This window comes from Zonotrichia albicollis, chromosome 32, assembly GCF_047830755.1.
Source record: "Zonotrichia albicollis isolate bZonAlb1 chromosome 32, bZonAlb1.hap1, whole genome shotgun sequence".
Lineage (NCBI taxonomy): Eukaryota > Metazoa > Chordata > Aves > Passeriformes > Passerellidae > Zonotrichia > Zonotrichia albicollis.
In genome coordinates, this window is record NC_133850.1 from 235,029 (window position 1) to 259,519 (window position 24,491).

The 24,491-nt window shown below is 68.3% G+C and overlaps 5 protein-coding genes across 12 annotated transcripts; 4 read left to right on the forward strand and 1 right to left on the reverse strand.

Annotated features, from left to right (window-relative positions):
- The first annotated feature begins 694 nt into the window (after positions 1 to 694).
- Positions 695 to 5,957, forward strand: ACP5 (acid phosphatase 5, tartrate resistant). Of its 2 annotated transcripts, XM_074530394.1 has the most exons (6): positions 695 to 859; positions 1,919 to 2,194; positions 2,950 to 3,077; positions 3,682 to 3,792; positions 3,823 to 4,221; positions 5,424 to 5,604. In XM_074530394.1, exons 2-6 carry the CDS (start codon positions 1,919 to 1,921, stop codon positions 5,455 to 5,457), a joined length of 948 nt encoding a protein of 315 aa, XP_074386495.1. In that variant the 5' UTR covers positions 695 to 859; the 3' UTR covers positions 5,458 to 5,604. The 2 variants fall into 2 exon arrangements, with proteins under 2 accessions (XP_074386495.1, XP_074386494.1); XM_074530393.1 differs by lacking the exon at positions 3,682 to 3,792 and having other exon boundaries at positions 700 to 859; positions 3,852 to 4,221; positions 5,424 to 5,957.
- Positions 5,958 to 6,178: 221 nt separating this feature from the next.
- Positions 6,179 to 7,194, forward strand: ELOF1 (elongation factor 1). Its single transcript, XM_074530411.1, has 3 exons — positions 6,179 to 6,529; positions 6,774 to 6,844; positions 6,932 to 7,194. Exons 1-3 carry the CDS (start codon positions 6,414 to 6,416, stop codon positions 6,994 to 6,996), a joined length of 252 nt encoding a protein of 83 aa, XP_074386512.1. The 5' UTR covers positions 6,179 to 6,413; the 3' UTR covers positions 6,997 to 7,194.
- Positions 7,195 to 7,281: 87 nt separating this feature from the next.
- On the reverse strand, positions 7,282 to 13,629 carry CNN1 (calponin 1). The gene is made up of 7 exons (XM_074530376.1): positions 13,202 to 13,629; positions 11,566 to 11,687; positions 11,087 to 11,153; positions 10,809 to 10,946; positions 10,083 to 10,193; positions 9,846 to 9,992; positions 7,282 to 8,399 (listed from the first exon to the last, which is right to left on the reverse strand). Exons 1-7 carry the CDS (start codon positions 13,262 to 13,264, stop codon positions 8,172 to 8,174), a joined length of 876 nt encoding a protein of 291 aa, XP_074386477.1. The 5' UTR covers positions 13,265 to 13,629; the 3' UTR covers positions 7,282 to 8,171.
- Positions 13,630 to 13,994: 365 nt separating this feature from the next.
- Positions 13,995 to 18,015, forward strand: ECSIT (ECSIT signaling integrator). Of its 2 annotated transcripts, XM_074530368.1 has the most exons (8): positions 13,995 to 14,459; positions 14,709 to 15,258; positions 15,789 to 15,978; positions 16,070 to 16,103; positions 16,416 to 16,470; positions 16,992 to 17,140; positions 17,552 to 17,657; positions 17,736 to 18,015. In XM_074530368.1, the coding sequence occupies exons 1-8, from the start codon at positions 14,397 to 14,399 to the stop codon at positions 17,996 to 17,998; spliced, it is 1,410 nt and encodes a 469-aa protein (XP_074386469.1). In that variant the 5' UTR covers positions 13,995 to 14,396; the 3' UTR covers positions 17,999 to 18,015. The 2 variants fall into 2 exon arrangements, with proteins under 2 accessions (XP_074386469.1, XP_074386468.1); XM_074530367.1 differs by lacking the exon at positions 16,070 to 16,103 and having other exon boundaries at positions 13,997 to 14,459; positions 15,789 to 16,012.
- Positions 18,016 to 18,929: 914 nt separating this feature from the next.
- On the forward strand, positions 18,930 to 24,102 carry ZNF653 (zinc finger protein 653). 6 transcript variants are annotated; one of them, XR_012577521.1, is made up of 10 exons: positions 18,930 to 19,279; positions 19,874 to 19,917; positions 20,066 to 20,275; positions 21,244 to 21,627; positions 22,201 to 22,357; positions 22,781 to 22,925; positions 23,006 to 23,123; positions 23,314 to 23,413; positions 23,516 to 23,677; positions 23,708 to 24,102. XR_012577521.1 is itself a non-coding variant. In XM_074530358.1 (10 exons), the coding sequence occupies exons 1-9, from the start codon at positions 18,969 to 18,971 to the stop codon at positions 23,616 to 23,618; spliced, it is 1,572 nt and encodes a 523-aa protein (XP_074386459.1). In that variant the 5' UTR covers positions 18,930 to 18,968; the 3' UTR covers positions 23,619 to 23,657; positions 23,688 to 24,102. The 6 variants fall into 6 exon arrangements, 5 of the variants coding, with proteins under 5 accessions (XP_074386459.1, XP_074386462.1, XP_074386461.1 ...); XM_074530358.1 differs by having other exon boundaries at positions 23,516 to 23,657; positions 23,688 to 24,102; XM_074530361.1 differs by having other exon boundaries at positions 23,516 to 23,657; positions 23,761 to 24,102.
- Positions 24,103 to 24,491: the final 389 nt, after the last annotated feature.

Consider the following 24,491-nt stretch of genomic DNA (forward strand, 5'->3'; position numbering starts at 1 on the left):
GCCATTTGGGGGGTCCTGGGTGGGATTTGGGGAGGATTTTTGGGGTCTGGGTGGAATTTCAGGGGAGTTTAGGGGGTTGGGGGGGGATTAGGGGGTGGTTTAGGGGATTTGAGGGAGATTTTTTGAGTCTGGGGGAGATTTTGGGGGTCCCTCCCGGGGTGGGGGGTGGGGGGGCGTGTCCGTGTCCCTCAGTCCCGTGGCTGGAGCGGATTTGGGGAATTTGAGGGAATTTTGGGGAATTTCCAGATGATTCCCATTTCCCAGTTCCCTCCCCGCACTTTCCCAGTGCTCCCAGTGTCCATCTGTCCCTCCCCCAGTTCCCCCCCCCTCTCCCAGTGTCCATCTGTCCCTGTTCCAGTGTCCATCTGTCCCTCCCCCCGCTCTCCCAGTTCCCTCCCAGTGTCCATCCCAGTGTCCATCTGTCCCTGTTCCAGTTCTCCCAGTGCTCCCAGTTCCCTCCCAGTGTCCATCCCAGTGTCCATCCGTCCCTGTTCCAGTTCTCCCAGTGCTCCCAGTTCCCTCCCCCAGTGCTCCCAGTGTCCCTCTGTCCCTATTCCAGTGTCCCTCTGTCCCTGTCCCAGTGTCCATCTGTCCCTTTCCCCCTCTCCCAGTGCTCCCAGTTCCCCCCCCACTCTCCCAGTGTCCATCTGTCCCTGTCCCAGTGTCCATCTGTCCCTCCCCCCGCTCTCCCAGTTCCCTCCCAGTTCCCCCCCCCCCCTCCCAGTGTCCCCAGGACCCGTCAGGTGACAGCGGCCCCGGGGGGAGGCGACCCCGCTTCCCCTTTTGGGGCCATAAAGGGACACGGGGGGGGACGGAGGGGACAGCGCGGGGACAGCAAAGGGACAGCGCGGCCGGGACGGTGAGAGCGACCCCCGGGGACCCCCCCGGACACGTGGGACCACCGGGGGAAGGGGGGAGGGTGGCACTCGTGACCCCCCCCCGGACACGTGGAGGGGACAGGGACAGCCCCAGACAGTGAGGGTGACAATGGGGAGGGGACAGGGACAGCCCCAGAGCTCGGGGGGACAATGGGGAGGGGAGAGGTGACACCCCCGCCGCCCTAAGTGACAAAATGGGGGGGTTGTGACACCCCCAGACCCTCGGGGTGACAACGGGGAGGGTGGGGTGACACCCCAGCGCCATGGGTGACAATGGGGTGGGAGATTGTGACACCCCCGAGTCCCGGGTGACACCGGGGGGGGGGGTTGTGACACCCCAAGACCCCCTGGTGTTCCCCCCGTGTCCCCCTGGTGACACTCCCAGTGACACGGGGCGGGGGGGCGGTTGTGACACCCCAGACCCTCCTGTGACACCCCCGTGTCCCCTCCATGTCCCCCTGGGTGGCACTGGGGGGGTTGTGACACCCCCAGACCCTCCTGTGACACCCCCGTGTCCCCTCCATGTCCCCCTGGGTGGCACTGGGGGGGGGTTGTGACACCCCCAGACCCTCCTGTGACACCCCCGTGTCCCCTCCATGTCCCCCTGGGTAGCACTGGGGGGGCTGTGACACCCCCAGACCCTCCTGTGACACCCCCGTGTCCCCCTAGGTGGCACTGGGGGGGCTGTGACAGCCCAAGACCCCTGGGTGACATTGGAGGGGGGCAGTTGTGACCCCCCGTGTCCCCCCGTGTCCCCTTGGGTGACATTGGAGGGGGGCAGTTGTGACCCCCCGTGTCCCCCCGTGTCCCCTTGGGTGACATTGGAGGGGGGCAGTTGTGACCCCCCGTGTCCCCCCGTGTCCCCTTGGGTGACATTGGAGGGGGGCAGTTGTGACCCCCCGTGTCCCCCCGTGTCCCCTTGGGTGACATTGGAGGGGGGCAGTTGTGACCCCCCGTGTCCCCCCGTGTCCCCTTGGGTGACATTGGAGGGGGGCAGTTGTGACCCCCCGTGTCCCCCCGTGTCCCCCCGTGTCCCGCAGATGCCGTCGCCGCCGTGCCTCTCCGTGTCCCTGTCCCTGCTGGCACTGTCGCTGCTGTCCCCCCCCGCGCTCGGCGCCCCGGGGGGGGCTCTGTCCTTCCTGGCCCTGGGGGACTGGGGGGGGCTGCCCGAGCCCCCCTTTGTCACCCCCCGCCAGGTGGCCACGGCGGCGGCCATGGGCCGGGCGGCCACCGAGCTGGGGGGGGACTTCGTGCTGGCCCTGGGGGACAACTTCTACTACGAGGGGGTCAAGGACGAGTGGGACCCGCGCTTCCAGGTACCCGCGGTGTCCCCGTTGTGTCCCCATTGTCCCCACTGCATCCCCGTGGGGTCCCCATGGGGATCCCATTAACCCCATTGTGCCCACGGTGTCCCCAATGTCCCCGTGGGCTCCCTGTGGTGTCCCCATTGTCCCTGTGGTGTCCCCAATGTCCCTGTGGTGTCCCTATTGTGTCCCCAGGGTGTCCCCATTGTCCCTGTGGTGTCCCAAATGTCCCCATGGTGTCCCTATTGTGTCCCCAGGGTGTCCCCAATGTCCCCGTGGTGTCCCCAATGTCCCTGTGGTGTCCCCAATGTCCCTGTGGTGTCCCTATTGTGTCCCCAGGGTATCCCAAATGTCCCCGTGGTGTCCCCATTGTTCCCATTGTGTCCCCAGGACACGTTTGAGAGCGTGTTCGTGTCCCCGGGACTCTGCAGTGTCCCCATTGTCCCCGTGGTGTCCCCAGGGTGTCCCCATTGTCCCTGTGGTGTCCCCAATGTCCCCATGGTGTCCCCATTGTGTCCCCAGGACACCTTTGAGAGCATGTTCGTGTCCCCGGGACTCTGCAGTGTCCCCATTGTCCCCGTGGTGTCCCCAGTGTCCCCGTGGGCTCCCTGTGGTGTCCCCATTGTCCCTGTGGTGTCCCCAATGTCCCTGTGGTGTCCCTATTGTGTCCCCAGGGTGTCCCCAATGTCCCCGTGGTGTCCCCAGGGTGTCCCCATTGTCCCTGTGGTGTCCCCATGGTGTCCCCATTGTCCCCATTGTGTCCCCAGGACACCTTTGAGCGCGTGTTCGTGTCCCCGGGGCTCCGCGGTGTCCCCTGGTTCGTCATGGCCGGGAACCACGACCACGCTGGCAATGTCACCGCGCAGCTGCGCTACAGCCGCCACTCCCCGCGCTGGTACGGCCGGGACACGGGGTCACCGAGGGTCCCCAGATGTCCCCGAGGGTCCCCAAGGGTCTCCGAGTCCCTTCAGGGTGTCCCCACAATGTCCCCCCTGCCTCCATCCCTGGGGATGTCCCCAAGTGTCCCCATGGTATCCCCAAGCTTCCACCGGGTGTCCCCAGCCCTGCTTGGCATGTCCCCGCTTGTCCCCACATGTCCCTGCCATGTCCCTGCCATGTCCCTGCATGTCCCCAAGTGTCCCCAAGTGCCCTCACATCCCACAGGCGCTTTCCCCAGCCCTACCACACCCTCTGTCTTGTGACAGGGTGTCACCAGACTGTTGCCACACTGTCCCCAAGTGTCCCCAGGTGTCCTTGAACTGTCCCCAAGTGTCCCTGCACTGTCCCCAAGTGTCCCCTTGTCCCCACAGGCACTTTCCCCACCCGTACTACAGCCTGCGCCTGATGGGCTGTCCCCACACTGTCCCCACGATGTCCCCATGCCCCACAGACCCTTCCCCTGCCCCATGCCCATGCTGGGCTGTCCCTGCACTGTCCCCATGATGTCCCCGTGTCCCCAGACGTCCTCAGGTGTCCCCAGGTGTCCCCTCTGTCCCCAGGCACTTTCCCCACCCGTACTACAGCCTGCGCCTGCTGGGCTGTCCCTGCACTGTCCCTGCACTGTCCCTGCACTGTCCCCGTGTCCCCGGGCTGTCCCCAAATGTCCCCAGGTGTCCCCAGGTGTCCCCAGATGTCCCCAGGTGTCCCCAAGTGTCCCCTCTGTCCCCAGGCACTTTCCCCACCCGTACTACAGCCTGCGCCTGCACCTGCCGGGCTCCAACGTCTCGGCGCGGCTGCTGGTGCTGGACTCGGTTCTGCTCTGCGGCCACAGCGACGATTTCGGTTCCGGCGCCGGCGCCGGTGCCGGTTCGGGCCCCGCGGGGCCCCGGGACGCGGCGGCGGCCGCGGCGCACCTGGGCTGGCTGCGGGCGCAGCTGGAGGCGGCGGCGGGCGACGCCTTCGTGCTGGTGGCCGGGCACTACCCGGTGTGGTCGGTGGCCAAGCACGGCCCCACGGGCTGCCTGGTGCGGCTGCTGCGGCCGCTGCTGCGGCGGCACCGCGTCAGCGCCTACCTGTGCGGGCACGACCACAACCTGCAGGTGAGATGTGGGCACGGACAGGTGAGACAGGTGAGATATGGACAGGTACAAACAGGTACAGACACCTGCGACAGGGACAGACAGGTGTGACAGGGGCAGGGGGGCACCGCGTCAGCGCCTACCTGTGCGGGCACGACCACAACCTGCAGGTGAGATGTGGGCATGGACAGGTGAGACAGGTGAGATAGGGACAGGTACAAACAGGTACAGACAGGTGAGATATGGACAGGTGAGACAGGGACAGACAGGGACTGGGGGCACCGTGTCAGCACCTACCTGTGCGGGCACGACCACAACCTGCAGGTGAGATGTGGGCACGGACAGGTGAGACAGGTGAGATATGGACAGGTGAGACAGGGACAGACAGGGACAGACACCTGCGACAGGAACAGACAGGTGTGACAGGGACAGGGTGGCACCGCGTCAGCGCCTACCTGTGCGGGCACGACCACAACCTGCAGGTGAGACACGGGTACGGACAGGTGAGATAGGGACAGGTGAGATATGGACAGGTGTGACAGGGGAGCACCGCGTCAGCGCCTACCTGTGTGGGCACGACCACAACCTGCAGGTGAGATGTGGGCACGGACAGGTGAGACATGGACAGGTACAAACAGGTACAGACAGGTACAGACAGGTGAGATATGGACAGGTGAGACAGGGACAGACAGGGACTGGGGGCACCGTGTCAGCACCTACCTGTGCGGGCATGACCACAACCTGCAGGTGAGATGTGGGCACGGACAGGTGAGACAGGTGAGATATGGACAGGTACAAACAGATACAGACACCTGAGACAGGGACAGACAGGTGTGACAGGGACAGGGTGGCACCGCGTCAGCGCCTACCTGTGCGGGCACGACCACAACCTGCAGGTGAGACATGGGTACGGACAGGTGAGATATGGACAGGTGAGATATGGACAGGTGTGACAGGGGAGCACCGTGTCAGCGCCTACCTGTGCGGGCACGACCACAGCCTGCAGGTGAGGGACAGGTACAGGTGGGACAGGGACAGGTGAGACAGGTGAGGGATGGACAGGGGAGACAGGGGTACAACCCTTAGGTGAGGCATGGCCCCGGAGTGTGCAGGGACACCCAAAGGTGTGCAAGGACCCCTCAATCCCACCCATCAGCCCCAGGTGTGGCCCCAGGTGTGGCCCCAGGTGTGTCCCCCCCTGACCCCGCGCTGTCCCCCCGCAGTACCTGGAGGAGGGCGGTGTCGCCTACGTCCTGAGCGGCGCCGGGAACTTCATGGAGGATTCGCGGCCGCACGAGCGCTCGGTGCCGCCCGGGGCGCTCCGGTTCTTCTACGGGAGCCCCGAGAGCCCCGGCGGCTTCGCGCACGTGCGCCTGGAGCCCCGCGGGGCCACCGTGACCTTCCTGGAGAGCACCGGGCGCGTCCTGCACCGCGTCACGGTGCCGCCGCGCCTCTGACCGGGATACCGGGACACCGGGGATGGAGGGGACACTGGGAAACCGGGACAGGGAGACGCCGGGCGCGTCCTGCACCGCGTCACGCTGCCGCCGCGCCTCTGACACCGGGACAACGGGGACAGAGGGGACACTGGGACCCCTTCCCTGGGGACAGCGGGACAATGGGGACACTGGGGACACTGACCCCTGACCCGGGGGGACACTGGGGACCGGACACCGATCCTTGACCACTTGGGGACCCTGCCCCCTGAGCCGGGGGTACACTGCCTCCCCCCAATAAAGGCTTTGACCGGACCCGAACCCGCCGCGATTCGCCCCAAAAACCGCGCGGGAGGCGGAGCCTCACAGCGTCGGCCACGCCCCCCGCGCCGCTGATTGGCTGCGCCGCGCGTCCGTCTGGTGGGCGGGACAGCGCGCGCGCCGCTCGGCTCCCCTCTGGTGATTGGCTGGGGCGTTGCTCCCTTTAACCAATGAGCAGGGCGGTCGTGGGTCACATGGGGCAGATAGCGTTGTTCCTGCCGCTGATTGGCTGAGGGCGGAGGGGCGGCACTTCCGGGAACGCGGCGGGAGCGCGGCCGGAGGGACCGGGAGAGACCGGGGGAACCGGGAAGGGCCCGAGGGGTCCCGGCGGGGCCGAGCCGCCCCCGGCACGTCCCGCAGCGCCTCGGGGCCACTCCCAGGCGGCTCCCGGGGCCGATCCCAGTGTCGTTGCCGTTCCTGAGGCCGTTCCCGGTTCTGGGCCCCGGTGCGGCCGCCATGGGCCGCCGCAAGTCGAAGCGAAAGCCGCCGCCCAAGAAGAAGATGACGGGGACGCTGGAGACGCAGTTCACGTGTCCCTTCTGCAACCACGAGAAGTCCTGCGACGTCAAGATGTGAGCGGGGGACACCGGAGGGCCGCCGGGGACCGGGGGGGCACCGGGGGGACACCGGGAACCGGGCTCGGGGGCGGGCGGCAGCGCGGAAACGGCGACGGAGGAACCCGGGGGGAAGCGGAGAGGGGGGATACGGACGGGACACGGGGCACCGGGGAGTGTCGGTACCGGGAGGGAAAACGGGGGCACCGGGAGGGTTCGGGACGGAGCCCGGAGGGGTCACGCCCCCCCTCGTGCCCCGCAGGGACCGCGCCCGGAACACCGGGGTGATCTCGTGCACCGTGTGCCTGGAGGAGTTCCAGACCCCCATCACCTGTATCCTTACCGGGAGCCCCCCGTGACCCCCCGGCACCCCCACCGGGACCCCCCAAATCCGTGATGGAGCCTTAACGGCGCCCCCAGACCTGTCGGAGCCTGTGGACGTTTACAGCGACTGGATCGACGCCTGCGAGGCGGCCAACCAGTGACACCGGGAGGGGACACCGGGAGGGGGGGACGCGGCCCTGTCCCCGGTGCCGCCCCCGGGCCCGGTGTGGCGGTGACATTTCCCCCCCCAGCCCCCGTGACTCGTCCCTGTCCCCTCGGGGACACCGGGCCGGGGGTGGCGCCCGGTTTGGGGAGAGCAGTGCGGCAATAAACGGGCCGGGATGGTGGCCTTGGTGTCCCCTCGGTGTCCCCTCCTTGTGCCCTCGGTGTCACCCCCATTGTCCCCTCCCTGTCCCCCCCATTGTCCCCTCACTCTCGCAGCGCTGTCACCTCTGCGTGTGGCTTTTATTGTGCCTCGGTGGCTTCACACGTGGCGGGGGCCGAGCCCCCCGGGGCCGATACCGGGACCGATACCGGGAATGATACCGAGACTGATACCGGGGCCGTTACCGGGACAGAACTCCCCGGGACTGATCCTGGGACTGAACCCCCCGGGGCCGTTCCCGGGGCCGATTCCCCTCGGGCTCAGTCCCGGGGCGATTACCGGGGCTGATTCCGGGACTAAGCCTGGGACCGATCCCGGAGCCAATCCCGGGACTGATACCGGGACCGATACCGGGACTGATACCGAGACTGAACCGCTTGGGGCTGATCCCGGGGCCATTCCCGGCGCCAGTCCCAGGACTGAACTCCCCGGGTCCGTTCCCGGGGCTGATTTCCCCCGGGCCCAATCCCGGGGCCGTCCCCAGCACCGACCCCTCCCCGTGTCCGGTCCCGGGATCGGTCCCTGCCCTGGGGCCAATTCCCGGTGCTGCCCGTGCCCAGGAGCGATCCCGGTGCCGGTTCCCCGGTTCCAGCCCCGGTTTTGGCTCGGCGGGACACGGTGATCTCGGTCCCGGTTCCCCCAAGGAGCGATCCCGTTGCCGGCCCCGGTTTTGGCTTGGCGGGACACGGTGATCCCGGTGCCGGTTCCCCGGTTCCAGCCCCGGTTTTGGCTCGGCGGGACACGGTGATCCCGGTCCCGCTTCCCCCGGTGGCAACCCCGGTTCCCCCGGTATCGGTTCCCCCGGTGCAGCCCCGGCGGTGCTGCCGGTGTCAGCCCCGCTCCCCCCCGGTTCCCCCGGTATCGGTTCCCCCGGTGCAGCCCCGGCGGGGCGCGGCGGTGCTGCCGGCGGTGTCAGCGGTGTCGCGGTGCAAGCGGCGGCGGCGCCCGCGGCTACTGCGAGTTGTAGAGGCCGTCGCAGCCGTCGAGGCCGAGCAGCTCGGGGCCGCCGCAGTACTTGGGGTCGTAGACCTGGCGCGGCAGCCCGTACACCGTCATGCCGGTCTGCGACGCGCCCTTGTTGCTGCCCATCTGCAGCCCGATGGTCATGGTGTCGCAGTGCTCCATGCCCAGCGCCGGCTCGAAGATCTGCCGCTTGGTGCCCGGCGCCGTCATCCCCGCCTGGCACCGGGAGCGGGGTCAGGGGGTGAGAGGGGGTCCCGCGGTGCTGCCCGCGGGGTGTTTGTCCCCTCATTGTGCCCTCGTTGTCCCCTTTCCGTCCCCTCGTGTCCCTCTCTGTCCCCTCTCCATCCCCTCTCCTTCCCTCTCCCATTCCCTCTCCTCATTCTCCTCTCTTCGTCCTGCTTTGTCCCCTCTCGGTCCCTTTTCCATCCCCTTATTGTCCCCTGATTGTCCTCTCTCCGTCCCCTCATTTTCCTCTAATTGTCCCCTCATTGTCCCCTCTCTGTCCCCATCTCTCTGTCCCCTCTCCGTTCCCTCTCTGTCCCCTCATTTCCCCCCAACTGTCCCCTCATTCTCCTCTCTGCACCCCCCCTTTGTCCCCTCTCTGTCCCTTCCTCTCTGTCCCCTTTTCCGTCCCTCATTGTCCCCTTTCTGTCCCCTCCTTGCCCCATCTCATTGTCCCCTTTCTGTCCCCTCCTTGTCCCCTCATGCTCCTCTCTCCACCCCCTCTTTGTCCCCTTTTCCATCCCTCATTGTCCCTTTTCCATCCCCCTCTGTCCCCTCTCTGTCCCCTTTGTCCTTTCCGGGCCGTTTGTCCCCCTAATCCGCGACATCGAAGTCCCCTGGTGCCATCCCTGCCCGTGTCCCTGTGTCCCGCCATGGGGTGGCAGTGTCCCCATGTCCTCGTGTCACCTCTGGGTGGCAATGTCCACACGGTGGCAGTGTCCCCATGTGTCCCCAAGGTGTCCCTGTCCCCATGGTGTCCCCACCTGGCTGGCGCCCTTGTTGGTGCCCATCTGCAGGCTGATGGTGGCCTGGTCCAGGGGCTGGTCCGTGCCCAGTTTGGGGTCGTACAGGTGTCCCTGTGTCCCCTGTGTCCCTGTGTCCCCATGTCCCTGTGTCCCTCGCATGGTGGCAGTGTCCCCCATAGGGTGGCAGTGTCCCTGTGTCCCCAATAGGGTGGCAGTGTCCCCGTGGTGTCCCTGTCCCCACCTGGCTGGCGCCCTTGTTGGTGCCCATCTGCAGGCTGATAGTGGCCTGGTCCAGGGGCTGGTCCGTGCCCAGTTTGGGGTCGTACAGGTGTCCCTTTGTCCCCATGTGTCCCTGTGTCCCCATGTCCCTGTGTCCCTCCCATGGAGGCAGTGTCCCCCATAGGGTGGCAGTGTTCCTGTGTCCCCAATAGGGTGGCAGTGTCCCCGTGGTGTCCTTGTCCCCACCTGGCTGGCGCCCTTGTTGGTGCCCATCTGGAGGCTGATGGTGGCCTGGTCCAGGGGTTGGTCCGTGCCCAGTTTGGGGTCGTACAGGTGTCCCTGTGTCCCCTGTGTCCCCCTGTGTCCCTGTGTCCCTCCCATGGTGGCAGTGTCCCCATAGGGTGGCAGTGTCCCCGTGTCCCCATAGGGTGGCAGTGTCCCCAATAGGGTGGCAGTGTCCCCGTGGTGTCCCCACCTGGCTGGCACCCTTGTTGGTGCCCATCTGCAGGCTGATGGTGGCCTGGTCCAGGGGCTGGTCCGTGCCCAGTTTGGGGTCGTACAGGTGCCGCCGTGTCCCGTACGCCGTCATGCCCTGCTGGCTGGCGAACTTGTTGGTGCCCATCTGTGGGGACAGTGACAGCCAGGGTGTCACAGCTGTCCCAGGCCACCCCCAGTGCCCCCCGGGTGTCCCCCCAGGTGTCCCCGGTGTCACCTGGAGCCCGATGATGTTCCTGCCCTCGCGCAGCTTCTCGGGCTGGAAGCGCCGCTGCTGCTTCTCGGCGTATTTCACCCCCAGCCCCACGTTGTTCCCCTTTGTCTTGGCCTGCAGGGGACACGGGGGGTTGGGGGGCTTATGGGGACCCCCAGACCCCAAATACCTGCCCCAGATCCCAAATTCCTGCCTCAAACCCCAGACACCTTCTCCAGACCCCAAATACCTGCCCCGGACCCCAAATACCCTCCTCAAACCCCAAATACCTGCCCCAGATCCCGAATACCCTCCTGAGACCCCAAATACCCTCCCTGGATCCTAAAAATCCTCTCTTGACCCCAAATAACTGCCCCAAACCCCAAATACCTGCCCCAGACCCCAAATATCCTCCTGAGACCTCAAATACCCTCCCTGGATCCCAAAAATCCTCTCTTGACCCCAAATAACTGCCCCAAACCCCAAACACCTGCCCCAGATCCCGAATACCCTCCTAAGACCCCAAATACCCTCCCTGGATCCCAAAAATCCTCTCTTGACCCCAAATAACTGCCCCAAACCCCAAACACCTGCCCCAGACCCCAGATATTGTCCTCAGACCCCAAATACCCTCACCAGACCCCAAATCCCCCCTCTGGATCCCCCCCCAGCGTTTGCCCAGTGCCCTCCAAGGGGCCACAGGGACCCTCAGGAGCCCCCCAGGACCCCCCAGAACCCCCAGGATCTCACCTGGCTGGCGAGGGCGATGAGCGTGGACTGCACCTGGGTGTGGTTGGTGTTCTCAAAGAGGTCGTTGGCCTCGAAGATGTCGTGGGGCTTCACCCCATAGCGCGTGATGGCCCGCAGGAAGTTCCCGATGTTCTCCAGCTGCTCACGGAGGGCATTTGGGGTCGGGGTTGGGGTCAGGAGCCCACCCAGACCCCCGGGTTTGGGGTCTGAACCTCCCCAGACCCGCCCCAAATTTTGGGGACCCTGTCCCATATCCCAATTTTGGGGTTTCCCCTCACCTTGTGCCAGTTCTGGACGGGTTCGTTCACCTTGGGCACCGAGCCCGGCTGCAGCTTGTTAATGAGCCTGGGGGGGGACAGGTGAGGTCACACAGGTGAGGTCACACAGGTGAGGTCACACAGGTGACGTCACACAGGTGAGACAGCACTGGGGCGGGGTCACCCCTGGATGATCCCAAAATCCACCCCGGGATGACCCCACAGCACAAGTGGGGTCACACAGGTGGGCTGACCCCGGGATGCCCCCAGAGTCCAGTCAGGATTGAGGTCACACAGGTGGGGTCAGCACAGGTGGGGTGACCGCAGGATCAAGGGTCAGGGGTCAGCCCAGGTGAGGGGTGGGTTAAAATTCCCGGAGGATCCTCCCGAGCTGGGTCTGGGGGCGCAGGGAGGGGACAAAGGGAGGGTCTCGAGGGTCCCAGGGGGGTTCTGGGGTCTCCGGGGGTCTCAGGGGGGTCCCGGGGGTCCCCGTGCCGTACTCGCAGAGGATGACGCCGTCCTTGAGCCCGTCCATGAAGTTGTCCCCGATCCGGCGCCCCGTGGTGCCCTCGATCCACACGCGGAGCTCCCGCTCGTGCTGCGGGTCGTACTTCTGAGCCAGCTGGGGGACAGGACAGGGGACAGTCAGGGGACACCACGGGGACAGCGCCAGGGAGACGTGGGGACAATGTCAGAGGGCGTGGGGGGACAGTGTCCACCGCCAGGAGCTGGGGGAGCACGGGGACAGCGCCAGGGGACGGGGGAGCACGGGGGCACCGCTGGGAGGACATGGGGACACTTCCAGGGGCCATCGCTGGGGGACACGGTGGCACGGAGAATGTGGGGGACACCCTCATGGAGATGGGGGGACAATCTCAGGAGGCCAGGGAGGATTTGGGGACATGGGGGACAGTGTCAGAAAGCCATGGAAGATTTGGGGACAGCGGGAGGGGGACGGGGAGGATTTGGGGACACGGGGGACAATCTCAGGAGTCCGCGGATGATTTGGGGACACCGCGGGGACCCTGAGCGGGGACGCGGTGCCACCCACAGGGGGACACCACAAAGCGCGGGGGGGACACTTTGGGGACACCCTCGGGGCAGAGGCGGCACGGGGATCCCCGCTGGCCCCGTTCCCCATTTCCCGTTCCCGTTCATCCCCGCTGGCCCCGCTCCCCCGTTCCCCGTTCCCGGGAATGCCGGGGCTGCCGCCCCCCCCGCCGCCCCGTCCCGGCCCCCCCGGGAGCGGCGCAGACCGGGCCGCCCGAACCTTTGCCCATATATAGCCCCGGCCCGGGGCCGCCGCCGCCCGCCCGCCGCGCTCCGCCGCCTTATAAGGGCTCACGGCGGGGCCGGGGGGCGCCGGGGCCCCCCCCGCCCGCCGAGCCCCCCCCGTTAACCCTTCCCGGGCCGGGCCCCCCCTCCCGCCGTGTCCCGGCTCCGCCGCCCCCCGCGCGCCGCGGGGCCGCCCGAACCGCCCCCGTTAACCCTTCCCGGGGCGGGCACCGGCGGGGGGCTCGGGGGGGTCCCGGGGCCCGCCCGCTCCGTTCCGGTGTCGCCCCCTCCCCTCCCCAGCCCCGCGGGGGGGTCCCGGTGTTGCCCCCCCCCCCGCTCGGTTCCCGTCACCTCCCGCCGGGACCGGGAGCTGCGGGGGCCCCCCCGCCCCACAAACCCCCGATCGCCGTTAACCCTGAGCGGCCCGGTGCCCGCCGGGACCCCCCGGTGCTCACGGGGCAGCCCCGGTGTCGCCCCCTCCCTTCCGTGACCCGCACCGGGTGCCCGGTGCCCGTCACCTCCCGTTTACCGGAGCCGCCGGGGGCTGCGGAGCTCCCAACGGCGCCGCCCCCGGGAAACCGGAGCCCAGTGCGACCCCCGGGGGGAACCCGCCGGTGCCGCCGCCCGGTGCCGGTGCCGCCGCTCGGTTCCGGTGCCCGGTGCCGGTGCCCGGTGCCCGTCCCTTCCCTCCCGGGGCAGCACCAGGGACAGCGCCGGGTCCCGCCCCCGCTCCCGTCGGGTCCCGCCGCGACCCCCGCCCGGCCCCGGTGCTGCCGCGCCCCCCGGGATGGGGGTGACCCCTGCCCGGAGCCCCGGTTCGGTTCGCTCCGGTCCGGTCCGGTTCGGTTCGGTGCCGCTCACCTTGTTCTTCACCTCGGCCGAGAGCCCGTAGGCCGGGCCGCGGTTGAAGTGCGCGTTGGACATGGCGGGGGTCGCGGGGGGTGGCGGTGGCGGCGCGGGGGTCGCGGCGGGCGGGTGGCGCCGGTTCGGGGCTGTCCCGGGCGGGTTCGGGGCTGTCCCGGCTGGGGTCGGTGCCCTCGGCTCGGCTCGGTGCCCTCGCTCGGTTCCTCCCGGTCCCGTCCCGGCGCGGCCGCCGCCACTTTTAAAAGTGGGCGGTGGGCGCGGAGCCCCCCCCGGGCCGGACCGGCCGCAGCCAATCCGCGCCCTCCACCGCGCTGACGTCACGGCGGGGCGGGTGATGGCGTCATTTTTTCCACATTTACCGGGGGGATCCCGGAGGGGGGGGGATCCCGGGGGGGGGGCAGGGGAATCCCGGACCGCCCCCCCCGCCCCAAATCCGCCCCTTTCCCCCCCGCACATCCCGGTCCCCCCGGTACTCTCGGTGTCCCCCCCACAGCGGGGACCCCCTTTAGGACACCGGGGACACCCCCGCGGTTCCGGGGACCCACCCGGGGCACCGGGGGTCTCCTCCCCGAGCTCCCGGGACCCCCCCGGTACCGCGGGACCCCCCCAGGACAGCGCGGTTCGAGTCCCCCCCCTCCCGGTGCCGTCACCGGATCGGACTCCGCCGCCCCCCCCGGGGGGGGACACTGCTCGTCACGGGTGGGGAATGTCCCCCTCCCCCCCCCTCCCCCTCCTGCCCCTCCCCCTCCCCGGGCCGTCCCCGCCCCCCCCCCCCCCAGAGCTCCGGGACCCCCCCCGGTCCTGGGGGGACATCGGGACCCCCCCACCAGCCCCCCCAGCGATTTGGGGATCCCCTTCTCCCCCGCTGGGGCTGCCGGGGCCGCTCTGACGTCACTGTTCACCCCCCGTGACGTCACCGCCGATCCCCGTCCCTGAACTCATCCCGGGGTCCCGCTCTGACGTCACGGGGGAACCCCTCCGAGCCCCGCCCCTCGCTGCCTGCCAATCACAGCGCCCGCCGAGAAACGCCGCGCGGTGATTGGCTGCGCCCGGCAAGACCCGCCCACTGACCAGGCTAAGATGGCGGCGCCCAACGGCGCGACCCGGCGTGGGGACAGCGGAGCCCGGCCGTGAGGGGACAGCGGCGACACCGGGACAGTGGCGACACCAGGACAGCGGCCACAGCGGCGACATGAGGCTGGGCTGGCTCCGCGCCCTGCCCCGCCGCCTCTGGGGCGGCCCCGCAGCGCCGGAGGTGAGGGGAACGCCGGGAGGGACGGGGGGGGACACGGGGGAACACCGAGGGACAGAAGGGGACAGAGGGGGACAGGACGGGATGAGGGGGACACGGGAACAGTGGAGGGAGATGGAGCGGAGAGAGGAGGCATCGACGGGACAGAGGGGACGGGGGGGACAGGCGGTTCGGGGGGCACCGGAGGGACCGGGGGGACACGGGGGGACACGGGGACACATCTGTGGTGTGACCCCTTTTCCCCTTGCCCAGCTCTGCCGCAGTTTGTGCCAGCGCCCCGCGCGTGTCCCCACCGAGGGGAGCGACCCCAACGAGGGGACCCCGAAACCTCGCAGAGCCCCGAGCCCCGACCCCGCCGAGGGCGACGGCCCGAGGGGCGACACCTCGGGGGGCGACACCTCAGGGGGCGACACCTCAGGGGGTGACACCTGGGCGGGTGCCGCCCCCAAGCCCCCCCTGCGCCGCCTCCTCCGCTCCCGCGGGTCGCACCACGAGCACACGCACACGGGTGACCCCGGCGGCACCGGCGGCCGCTCCGACCCCGGGGCCGCGTTCGAGGCGGCGCTGCGGGAGCTGTCCCGGGCCCCGCCGGGCCGCGGGGGCCGCCTGGCGCTGGTGGAGGCGGCGCTGGCGGCGCTGCCCGCGCTGGGCGCCGAGCGCAGCCTGGGCGCCTACAACGCCCTGCTCCGGCTGCTGCCCCGCGGGGCCTGGGTGCCCCGCGGCCCCGTGCAGAGGCTGCTGTTCCCGTTCCCGCGGCAGCAGGAGTGCGGGCTGCGCCTGCTCGAGCAGATGGAGCAGTACGGTGAGTGCTGGGGACACTGGGGACAGCCAGGATGGGGACACTGGGGACAGCCAGGACAAGGAACAGCCCTGCCTGGGGACACAGGACAGTTGTGCGTGGGAACAAGGGGTGGCTCTGCTCTGTTGGGGCACAGGGGACACCTCGGCCACCCGTGCTGCTGGGTGTGCCGTGCTTGCTGTCCCCAGGTGTCCCCCCTGTTGTGTCCCTTGTGTTGTCTCTGCTTGCGTCTCACCGTGTCACTCCTGTCCCCTCGTGCCCATCCTGTGGCCTTCCAGGTCCCTTGGTGCCTCCCTGTTTCACCTGTCCCTTCAAGGTCCCCAATGTCCCCAATCCCCCCAGTGTTCCCAGGCTGTCTCTAGCCTGTCCCCAACCTGTCCCCAATGTCCCCAGGGGTGATGGCCGACGCAGAGACGCGGTTCCTGCTGCTGTTACCCCAATGTGTCCCCAATATCCCCAGTCCCCTCAATGTGTCGCTGCTGTCCCCAGGCTGTCCCTAACCTGTCCCTAACCTGTCCCCAATGTGTCCCCAGGGGTGATGCCGGACGCAGAGACGCGGTTCCTGCTGCTGGGGGTGTTCGGGCCGCGCAGCCGGCCCATGCGGAAGCTGCAGCGGATGCAGTTCTGGCTGCCGCGCATGCGGCACCTGGACCCCCACCCGCAGCCCCCCCGGCCGCTGCCCCCCGGGCTGGAGGCTGCACGGCTGGGGCTGCAGCGCATGGCCTGCGACCCGGGGGCTGTCATCAGTGTCATACAGGTGACAGGGACGTGGGGGGACACAGGGGACAGGGACACAGGGGCTGCAGCGCATGGCCTGCGACCCCGGGGCCGTCATCAGTGTCATACAGGTGACAGGGACATGGGGACATGGGGGGCACAGGGACACAGGGGCTGCAGCGCATGGCCTGTGACCCGGGGGCCGTCATCAGTGTCATACAGGTGACAGGGACATGGGGGGGACATAGGGACACAGGGGCTGCAGGGCATGGCCTGCGACCCCGGGGCCGTGATCAGTGTCATACAGGTGACAGGGATATGGGGGGACACAGGGGACCCTCATCCAGGTGGGGACACTGCGGGGACACAGCTGAGGCGTCAGAGGTGTCCCTGCAGTGACCCCTGTCCCTGTCCCTGTCCCTGTCCCTGTCCCCGTCCCACAGGCACCAGTGCCAGACTCAGGGGAGGATGAAGGCTCCGTCCAGCCCTTCATCATCAGTGAGTGCTGGGGATGTTGGGGTGCCCTGGAGGGGCTGGTTGGGGTTTGGGGTCCCTGGGGTGGGTTTGGGGTCCCTTGGGAGGGTTTTGGGGGGTCCCTGTGTTTGGGGTCCCTGGGGTGAGTTTGGGGTTCCCTGAGGGTCTCTGTGAAGGGTTTGGTGTCCCTGGGTTTGGGGTCGGCTGTCCTCAATGTCCTCAAGGTTCCCCCATGTCCCTCCCAATGTCCCCAATGTCCCCAATGTCCCCAGGCTGTCAGAGCCCCGACCAGCAGCAGCTCCTGGCCCTGCACGGTGTCCCCATTGTCCCCAATGTCCCCAATGTCCCCACTGTCCCCAGGCTGTCAGTCCCCAGACCAGCAGGAGCTGCTGGCCCAGCACGGTGTCCCCAATGTCCCCAATGTCCCCAATGTCCCCATTGTCCCCAATGTCCCCATTGTCCCCAGGCTGTCAGTCCCCAGACCAGCAGGAGATGCTGGCCCAGCACGGTGTCCCCAATGTCCCCAATGTCCCCATTGTCCCCAGGCTGTCAGTCCCCAGACCAGCAGGAGCTCCTGGCCCTGCACGGCCCCGCCCGCCCGGTGTTCGTGGAGGGGCCGTTCCCGCTCTGGCTCCGCGGGACCCTCCTCAAATACTTCGTGCTAAGGGGGGACCCCCTGCCCCCCCACATCAGGGTCAGTCGGGGGTCCTGAGGGTTCTGGGGGGGTATGGGGGGGTTATGGGGGGACTTTGGGGGGCCTGGGGCATCCTGGGAGGGTCCTAGGGAGTCATAGGGGGGCCTGGAGGGGGTTATGGGGGGCCTAGAGGGGGTCATAAAGGGGTTATGGGGGATCATGGGGGGTTCTGGGGGGGCCTGAGGGATCTCGGGGGATCCGGGGGGAAATCCTGTGGGGTCGTGAGGGGTCTTGGGGGTGCTGGGGGGATCATAGGGGGTCCTGGGGGGTCCTAAGGAGTCATGGGGGTGTCCTGGGAGGGCCTGGAGGGGTCATGGGGGTACCTTGGGGGCCCTGGGAGGGTCATGGGGGAATCCTGAGGGGTCCTGGGACCTCCCAGCCCCCCTCCCACCCCCCTTTTTTGCCCCCCAGGACCCCCCCCCGGACCCCGAGCGCAGCTTTTACTTCCCCCTGCACCTGGAGCTGGAGCTGGAGCGCGGCCCCTGGGACGACGACGACTTCCACGGCGTGGACAGAGGTGATTTGGGGAGGGGTCCGGGGGCGGCTCAGGGGCTCTCCCCGCGCCCCCCCTGACCCCGTGTGCCCCCCACCCCAGCGGAGGAGGGCCCGGTGCTGGCGCTGTGCATGGCCGGGGGGGCCCAGCGCCCGGCCCTGGCCCGCTGGATCGCGGCGCTGCAGGAGCGGAACCCGGCCCTGGCCAACACCCCGGTGATCTTCCGCCTGCAACCGGGGACGGAAACGGGGGCTGAGCCCCCCCCGAGGGCGCGGCTGGGCCAGGGCAGCCCCCCAGGAACGGGGCTGGAGCCCCCCGAGGGGCGGGAGCCGCGGGGAGAGACCCCCGAAAAGAGTGGGGAATAAACGGGGTGTGTGATGGAGAGAGGGTGTCGTGATTTTGGGGGTCTGAGAGGAGTTGGGAGGGTTTTGGGGGGATTTTGGGGAGGTTTTGGGGAGGGTTGTGTGTTCCATGCGGTCACGGGAGTGGATTTTGGGGTCTGGAGGGGGTCTCAGGGGCTTTTGGGGGTGATATGGGGGATGTGGGGGTGCTGGGTAAGGGTTTTTGGGGGGTCTCGGAGGGATTTGGGAGGATTTTTTGGGGGGTTGTGCATCCCACGTGGTCACAGGAGGGGACTTGGGGGTGCTGGGGGGGGGGTTTGAGGGTTTTTTGGGGGGGTTTTCGGGGGGTTGTGTGCTCCTTGTGGTCACAAGAGGGGCTTTGAGGGGCCGGGGGTCGGGGATTTGGGGGTGCTCAGAGGTTGTTTCCCCTTCCCAGTGTCGCCCCCCCCCCAAACCCAGTGGGTTCTGGGTGAATCTGGGGGGCACTGGGTGGTCCCCAGTGAGTCTGGGGGGTCCCCAGTAAGTTTGGAGGGGTCTTTCGGGGGGTCTCCATGGAGTTTGGGAGCCCCCAGTGAGTTTGGGGCTCTCTTCGGGGGTCCTCAGTGAATTTGTGGGGCACTTGGGGGGGTCCCTGGTGAGTTCTGGGGGGCGTTTGAGGGGTCCTCAGTAGGTTTGGGTGGTCCCCAATGCGTCTGGGGGGCCTCTTGGTGGGTTCCCGATGAATTTTGGGGGATCCTTGGGGTGTCCCCAGTGACCCGCTGCGCTCCCTCAGCTGCGCCACCTCCACCCCTCGCACCCGGGGGTCCCGGGTCGGGCTCAGACCCCCCAGGACCCCTTTGGGGTCCCCCCTCTCCCTCAGCGCCCCCTCCCCAAAATCCGGGCGGGAGTTCAGGGCAGAGCGCGTTTGGCGCATGCGCACCCAGCGCCACGACGCCGCCGCCGTGACATCATCACAACGCGACGTTATCGTGACGTCATCTCAGCGCGCCGCGGCATGAGCGCGGCCGAGCGCGGCCCCGGCGGGCCCGGGGCGGCTCCCGGGGGTCCCGGGGGGGCTCCCGGGGGTCCCGGGGCGGGCCCCGAGCCCGGCGGAGGCCGCAAAGCGCGGGGCCGGCCCCGCCTGACGGACACGGACCGTGCGCGGCGGCGGCTGGAGTCGCGCAAGAAGTACGACGTGCGGCGGGTGTACCTGGGCGAGGCGCACGGGCCCTGGGTGGAGCTGCGGCGCCGCAGCGGATGGAGCGACGCCAAGCTGGCGGCCTACCTGCTGGGGCTGGAGCGGGGCCAGCGCGCCGGGCGGCGCGGGTGAGCGGGGGGAGCGGGGGGAGCCGGGGGGAGCCGGGGGAGGGGGCGCTGAGAGTGTGGGGAGGGGTCCCGGAGGGGTTTGGGGGGGCGGGGGTCGCTGTCGGGGTCCCCCCAAGCGGGGCTGGGGGCGCGGAGCGGGCCCGGGGCTCGGCGGGAGCCGCGGGAGCGGCGGGAGCTGTCCGCGGTGCTGGAGCGGTGTTACCGGCCTTGATCCTGCTCCTCTTCCTCCTCTTCTTCCTCGTTCTCCTCCTCCTCAGCCTCCTCTTCCTCACTCTCCTCTTCCTCGTCCCCTCCCGTCTGTCCTGTCCCTCTTCCGCTCCCGCCTCTCCCTGCTCTTCCTCGCGCTCCTGGGGGATGAAGAACGGGAAGAGGAGGAGGAGGAGGAGGAAGGCTGGGGGCATGAAGGCTGAGGATGGAAGCGAGGAGCTGGATAAGGAGGAGAAAGGCGGTGGAAAGGAGAAGGGTTGGCCTGAGGAAGAGGAGGAGGAAGAGGAGGGCCAGGGATGAGGAGGAAGGCCGGGGAGGAGGAGGAGGAGGGCCGGGGAGGAAGGCTGGGGGCCCTTCCCCTTTCTGCCATCCCCTCTCTCCCCACAGCAAACCCTGGGAGCAGCTCCCGAAAAAACCCAAACGCAAAAAACGTGAGTGTTTGACTTTGGGGGGCTGTGCCTGCCTCTGGGGGGCTGCCCCTCGCTCTGTGCTGCTGTGCCCCACTCTGGGTTCGCTGTGCCCCACTTTGGGGGCTCCATACCCCAATTTCGGGGGTCCCTCACCCCGTGCCCCCCTTAGGGCGCCGGCGGAACGTGAACTGCCTGCGGCACGCCGTGCTGTGGTACGAGGACCACGGACAGCGCTGCCCGTACGAGCCGCGGCTGGCGGAGCTGGAGCCGGCGCTGGGGCTGCTCACCACGGCCGTGTGGCAGTGCGAGCGCGGGCACCGCTACTTCCAGGACCTGCACCCGCCCCTGAGGCCCGAGAGCGGATCCGAGGGCGAGGACGGTGAGGACTGGGGGGTCCTGGGGGGTTTGGGGGGTTTGGGGGGTCAGGGGATGTGTGGGGTTTGGGGGATTTGGGATGTGTGGGATGTGGGGTTTGGGGTGTGTGGGGTCTGGGGGATGTGGGGTTTGGGGGATTTGGGGTCTGGGGAATGTGGGGTTATACATTTGGGAGATTTAGGGTGTTGGGTTTGGGGTGTGGAGGGTTTGGGGTCTGGGGAATGTGGGGTTTGGGGGATTTGGGGTCTGGGGAATGTGGGGTTTGGGGTTTGGAGTCTGGGGGGCTTGGGGGGTGTGGGATTTGGGAGATGGGGATTTGGGGTCTGGGGAATGTGGGGTTTGGGGTTTGGGAGATTTAGGGTGTTGGGTTTGGGGTGTGGAGGGTTTGGGGTCTGGGGAATGTGGGGTTTGGGGTTTGGGAGATTTAAGGTGTTGGGTTTGGGGTGTGTGGGGTTTGGGGGATTTAGGGTCTAGGGGATGTGGGGGTCTGGATTGTGGGAGATTAAGGGTGTGGGGTTTGGGGTCTGGGGGCTGTGGGGTCTGGGGGATCTGTGGGGTCTGGGGGCTCTTGGGGATTTGGGGGTTGTCAGGTGTGGGGGGATTGGGGTGTGGAGGGTTTGGGGGTGATGTGTGGGGTCTGGGGGTGTGTGGGGTCTGGGGGTGTGCGAGGTTTGGGGTCTGGGGGCTGTGTGGGGTTTGGGGTGTGTATCAGGAGTTTGTGGGGTTTGGGGTGTGTTTGGTTTGGGGTCTGGGGGCTGTGTGGGGTTTGAGCTGTGGGGAGTGTGTGGGGTTTGGGGTTTGGGGTCTGGGGGATTTGGGGTCTGGGGGTCTTTAGGGCCAACCCAAGCTCTCTTTAGGCTGTTTTGACTCTGGAGCAGATTTTTGGGTGCTCCATGCCATTTTTGGGGGATTTTAACCTGGGGGGGCTGCAGACCCTCCCCCTGACCCCTGACTCTCCTCTTCCCCCCGCAGCCCCCGGCTCTTCCTCCTCCTCCTCCTCCTCCTCGTGCAGCTCCTCGGGCTCTGAGGCCGCTCCAGCCCCGGGCGGGGGTCCCGCCGTGCCCCCCCCGCCCCCCCCCGGGGGTCCCGAGCCCCCCCCCGAGGCTCTGGAGGCCGTGCTGTGCCTGCCCCTCCCCATACTGAGGGGGGGTCCGGGACCCCCGCCCACCACGCTGCTGCTGCTGGGGGGGCTCGGGCTGGGGGGGGTCCTGGGGGGGCTCCAGGAGGGGGGGCTTGGCCTGGAGGGGCTCCAGCAGGGCCCGGGGGGGCTCCAGGTGCTGCTCCAGGGAGGGGGGGGCAGCGCCTTGGCCACGCCCCCCACACCTGAGGAAACACAACTGCCCCAGGGCAAGACAGGTGAGGGGCAAATGATGGGGTGGGGGCTCGGAATGGGGGGTGGGGAAAGAGTTTGGGTCAGGAATTGGGGGGTTTGGGTCAGGAATGGGATTGGGGTCAGGAATTGGGGATTGGGGTCAGGAATGGAATTGGGGAAGGTTTGGGGTCAGGAATGGGGAAATTTGGGGAATATTTGGGGTCAGGAACTGGGAGGTTTGGGTGAGGAAGGAGGGTTTGGGTTGGGAATCGGGGATTGGCCCAGGAATGGGAGGTTTGGGCTCAGAATTGGGGCGTTTGGGTCGGGAATTGGGGAAATTTGGAGTTGGGGATTTGGGGAAGATTTGGGGTCAGGAATGGGGAATTTGGGGTCAGGAATGGGGGAAGACTGGGGTCAGGAATTGAGGGGTTTGGGGTCGTGAATGGGGGTTTGGGTCAGGAATGGGGGAAGATTTGGGGTCAGAATTGGGGCTCAGGGGGCTGGGGGTGGGTTGGGGGCTCAGAATTGGGGCTGGGGGTGGGTTGGGGGCTCAGAATCAGCTCGGGGCAGGATCTGGAGGGGGGTCCCGGGGGTCTCACCAGCCCCACCAATGGCAGAGGAGGATGAGGAGGAGGAGGAGGAGCCACTGCTGAGGCTGAAGCAGGAGGAGCCGCCCCCCCCGCCCCCCCCTCCGGAGCCCCCCCGGGACCCCTCCCCAGCCGAGGAGCCCGAGGGGTCTGCGATCATCTACGAGATCCCCACGGAGCCGGAGAGGTGGGGGGCCATGGGGGGCTTTGGGGGGTCCCTGAGGGGGTTTAGGGGGGTCCTGGGGGGTCTAGGGGCTCCCTGGGGGTCTTTGGGGATGCTTTGAGGGTCCCTGGGGTCATTTGGAGGGGGTTTCAGGGGGACATGGGGGCGCTTTGGGGGGGTTTAGGGGGCCCTGAGGGTCATTTGGGGTTCCTGGGGGGGGTTCATCCCCTTTGGGGATGCTTTGGGGGGGTTTAGGGGGTCTCTGGGGGGTTTCAGGGGGTCGTTTGGGGGGTTTTAGGGGTCCCTGGGGGTCCTTGGGGGGGTTTGGGGCTCCAGGACTCTTTTATTTGGGGAGATTTGGGAGTTTTTTTGGGGAGGGGTTCAGGGGGCTCAGGTGAGCTGCTCTGTCCCCTGTCCCACACCTGTTTTTGGGGGGGGGTCTCACAGCAGGCCCCGCAGGCCCCGGCGCAGCCGAAGGGGCCGAGCCCCCTCCCCAGAGCCCCCCGAGGAGCCCCCCGAGGAGCCCCCCGGGCCCCTGAGCTGCCCCCACCCCACCTGTGGGCAGGTGTTCGGGACCCTCGGCAGCGTACAGGTACCTGGGCAGGGGGGACACACCCAGACCCCCCCTCACCTGTCCCAGACCACCCCCCCTCACCTGTGTGAACCCCCCAGAGCCCCCTGCGCCAGGGGCAGCGCCGGCCCCGTGCCCAGGTGTGCCCCCAGCCCGGCTGTGGGAGGAGCTCCCACCTGGCCCAGCACCTGCGGCGCCACGCGGCCGAGAGCCACGCAGGTGAGACCCCCACACCCACGGGTGAGACCCCCACACCCCCCGGGTGAGACCCCCACACCCCCCGGGTGGGCTGTGCCCCCCACCCAGGTGTGCTGTGCCCCCCACCCAGGTGTGCTGTGCCCCCCAAATCCCCTTCACCCCCACATCGGGGGGTGTTACCTGCTGCCCCCCCCCATTGCCCCCCACCCAGGTGTGCGGGAGTTCACCTGCGCCACCTGTGCCAAGTCCTTCAAGCGCAGGAACCACCTGGAGGTGCACAGGAGGACGCACACGGGGGAGAGACCCCTGCAGTGAGTGAGGGGTGGGGAGGGGTCCCGGGGCTCACCTGTTCCCCCCCACAGGTGTGTGGGGAGGGGTCCCAGACTCACCTGTCCCCCCCTGCCCCCCCCCAGGTGTGAGGTGTGCGGGTTCCGCTGCCGCCAGCGCGCCTCCCTCACCTGGCACATGCGGAGACACGGGGGGCTGCAGGGGCACCCCGAGCCCCGCGGCACATAGGGACCCCCCCCCGGGGCACCTGGGACCCCCCCGGGGCACCTGGGACCCCCCCGGGGCACCTGGACTCACCTGGGACACCCCAGACTCACCTGGACTCACCTGGAACCCACCATGGAATCATCTGGGTCCCGCTTGGATTCACCTGGACTCACCTGGGACCCCCTGGACTCACCTGGGACTCCGCCCCCAGACTCACCTGGGCCCCCCCCAGATTCACCTGTCCGTCCCCCCCCCCCCCCCCAGGTGCCCTCCCAGGTGCTCCCTGTCTCCCACTCCCTCACCTTCCATTTATTTATTTATTTATTTATTTATTTATTTATTTATTTATTTATTTCCTTATTGTCACTTGTCGTTCCCCCGGGGACACCTGGGGGTTTTGGGGAGGGGGTCTGGGGGAGGGGGGGGGTGAGGAGGGCACAGACCCCTCCCCAGCCCCCACGGGAATCCCCCCAGCCCCCTCCCCATTAAAATCGGGAATTTTCGTGATGGTTCGTTTTTTGTGGGGAGGGGGGCTAGGGGGGGTCTGCGTGGGCTCTGGGGGTCCCGGAGGGTTTGGGGGGACTCGGGGGGTTTGGGGGGGGGGGGGGTCCCGGAGGGTTCGAGGAGTCCCGAGGGGGTTCGGGGGCTCCCTCGGCGTTGCCCCCTCCCCATTTCGGGGTCTCCGCCCCTCGCGGCAGCCGCGCTCGCTCTCGGCGCTGTCTCCGGTGCTGAAGCGGCGCCCGCGGCCTTCATCGCCCTCCTCCTCCTCCTTCCCGTCCCTCCTCCTCCTCTTCCTCCCCCCACCCTTCCTGCGTTCTCCGCTCCTTCCTCCTCCTCCTCCTCCCGTGGGCGGGGCCTGGGGGGTCTCGGGGGGCTTCTTGTCCTGGGGGGGGG

Coding starts and splice junctions, on each gene's coding strand:
- ACP5 (XM_074530393.1), top strand. CDS start 1,919: ATGCCGTCGCCGCCGTGCCTCTCCGTGTCCCTGTCCCTGCTGGCACTG. Junction 2,195..2,949: donor AGTGGGACCCGCGCTTCCAG/GTACCCGCGGTG, acceptor TTGTGTCCCCAG/GACACCTTTGAGCGCGTGTT. Junction 4,222..5,423: donor GGCACGACCACAACCTGCAG/GTGAGATGTGGG, acceptor GTCCCCCCGCAG/TACCTGGAGGAGGGCGGTGT.
- ECSIT (XM_074530368.1), top strand. CDS start 14,397: ATGAGGCTGGGCTGGCTCCGCGCCCTGCCCCGCCGCCTCTGGGGCGGC. Junction 16,104..16,415: donor CCGTCATCAGTGTCATACAG/GTGACAGGGACA, acceptor CCCGTCCCACAG/GCACCAGTGCCAGACTCAGG. Junction 17,658..17,735: donor CTTCCACGGCGTGGACAGAG/GTGATTTGGGGA, acceptor CCCCCACCCCAG/CGGAGGAGGGCCCGGTGCTG.
- CNN1 (XM_074530376.1), bottom strand. CDS start 13,264: ATGTCCAACGCGCACTTCAACCGCGGCCCGGCCTACGGGCTCTCGGCC. Junction 11,154..11,565: donor GACGGCGTCATCCTCTGCGA/GTACGGCACGGG, acceptor GTCCCCCCCCAG/GCTCATTAACAAGCTGCAGC. Junction 10,194..10,808: donor TCATCGCCCTCGCCAGCCAG/GTGAGATCCTGG, acceptor TGTCCCCTGCAG/GCCAAGACAAAGGGGAACAA.
- ELOF1 (XM_074530411.1), top strand. CDS start 6,414: ATGGGCCGCCGCAAGTCGAAGCGAAAGCCGCCGCCCAAGAAGAAGATG. Junction 6,530..6,773: donor AAGTCCTGCGACGTCAAGAT/GTGAGCGGGGGA, acceptor CGTGCCCCGCAG/GGACCGCGCCCGGAACACCG. Junction 6,845..6,931: donor GTTCCAGACCCCCATCACCT/GTATCCTTACCG, acceptor CGGCGCCCCCAG/ACCTGTCGGAGCCTGTGGAC.
- ZNF653 (XM_074530357.1), top strand. CDS start 18,969: ATGAGCGCGGCCGAGCGCGGCCCCGGCGGGCCCGGGGCGGCTCCCGGG. Junction 21,628..22,200: donor ACTGCCCCAGGGCAAGACAG/GTGAGGGGCAAA, acceptor CACCAATGGCAG/AGGAGGATGAGGAGGAGGAG. Junction 22,358..22,780: donor ATCCCCACGGAGCCGGAGAG/GTGGGGGGCCAT, acceptor GGGGTCTCACAG/CAGGCCCCGCAGGCCCCGGC.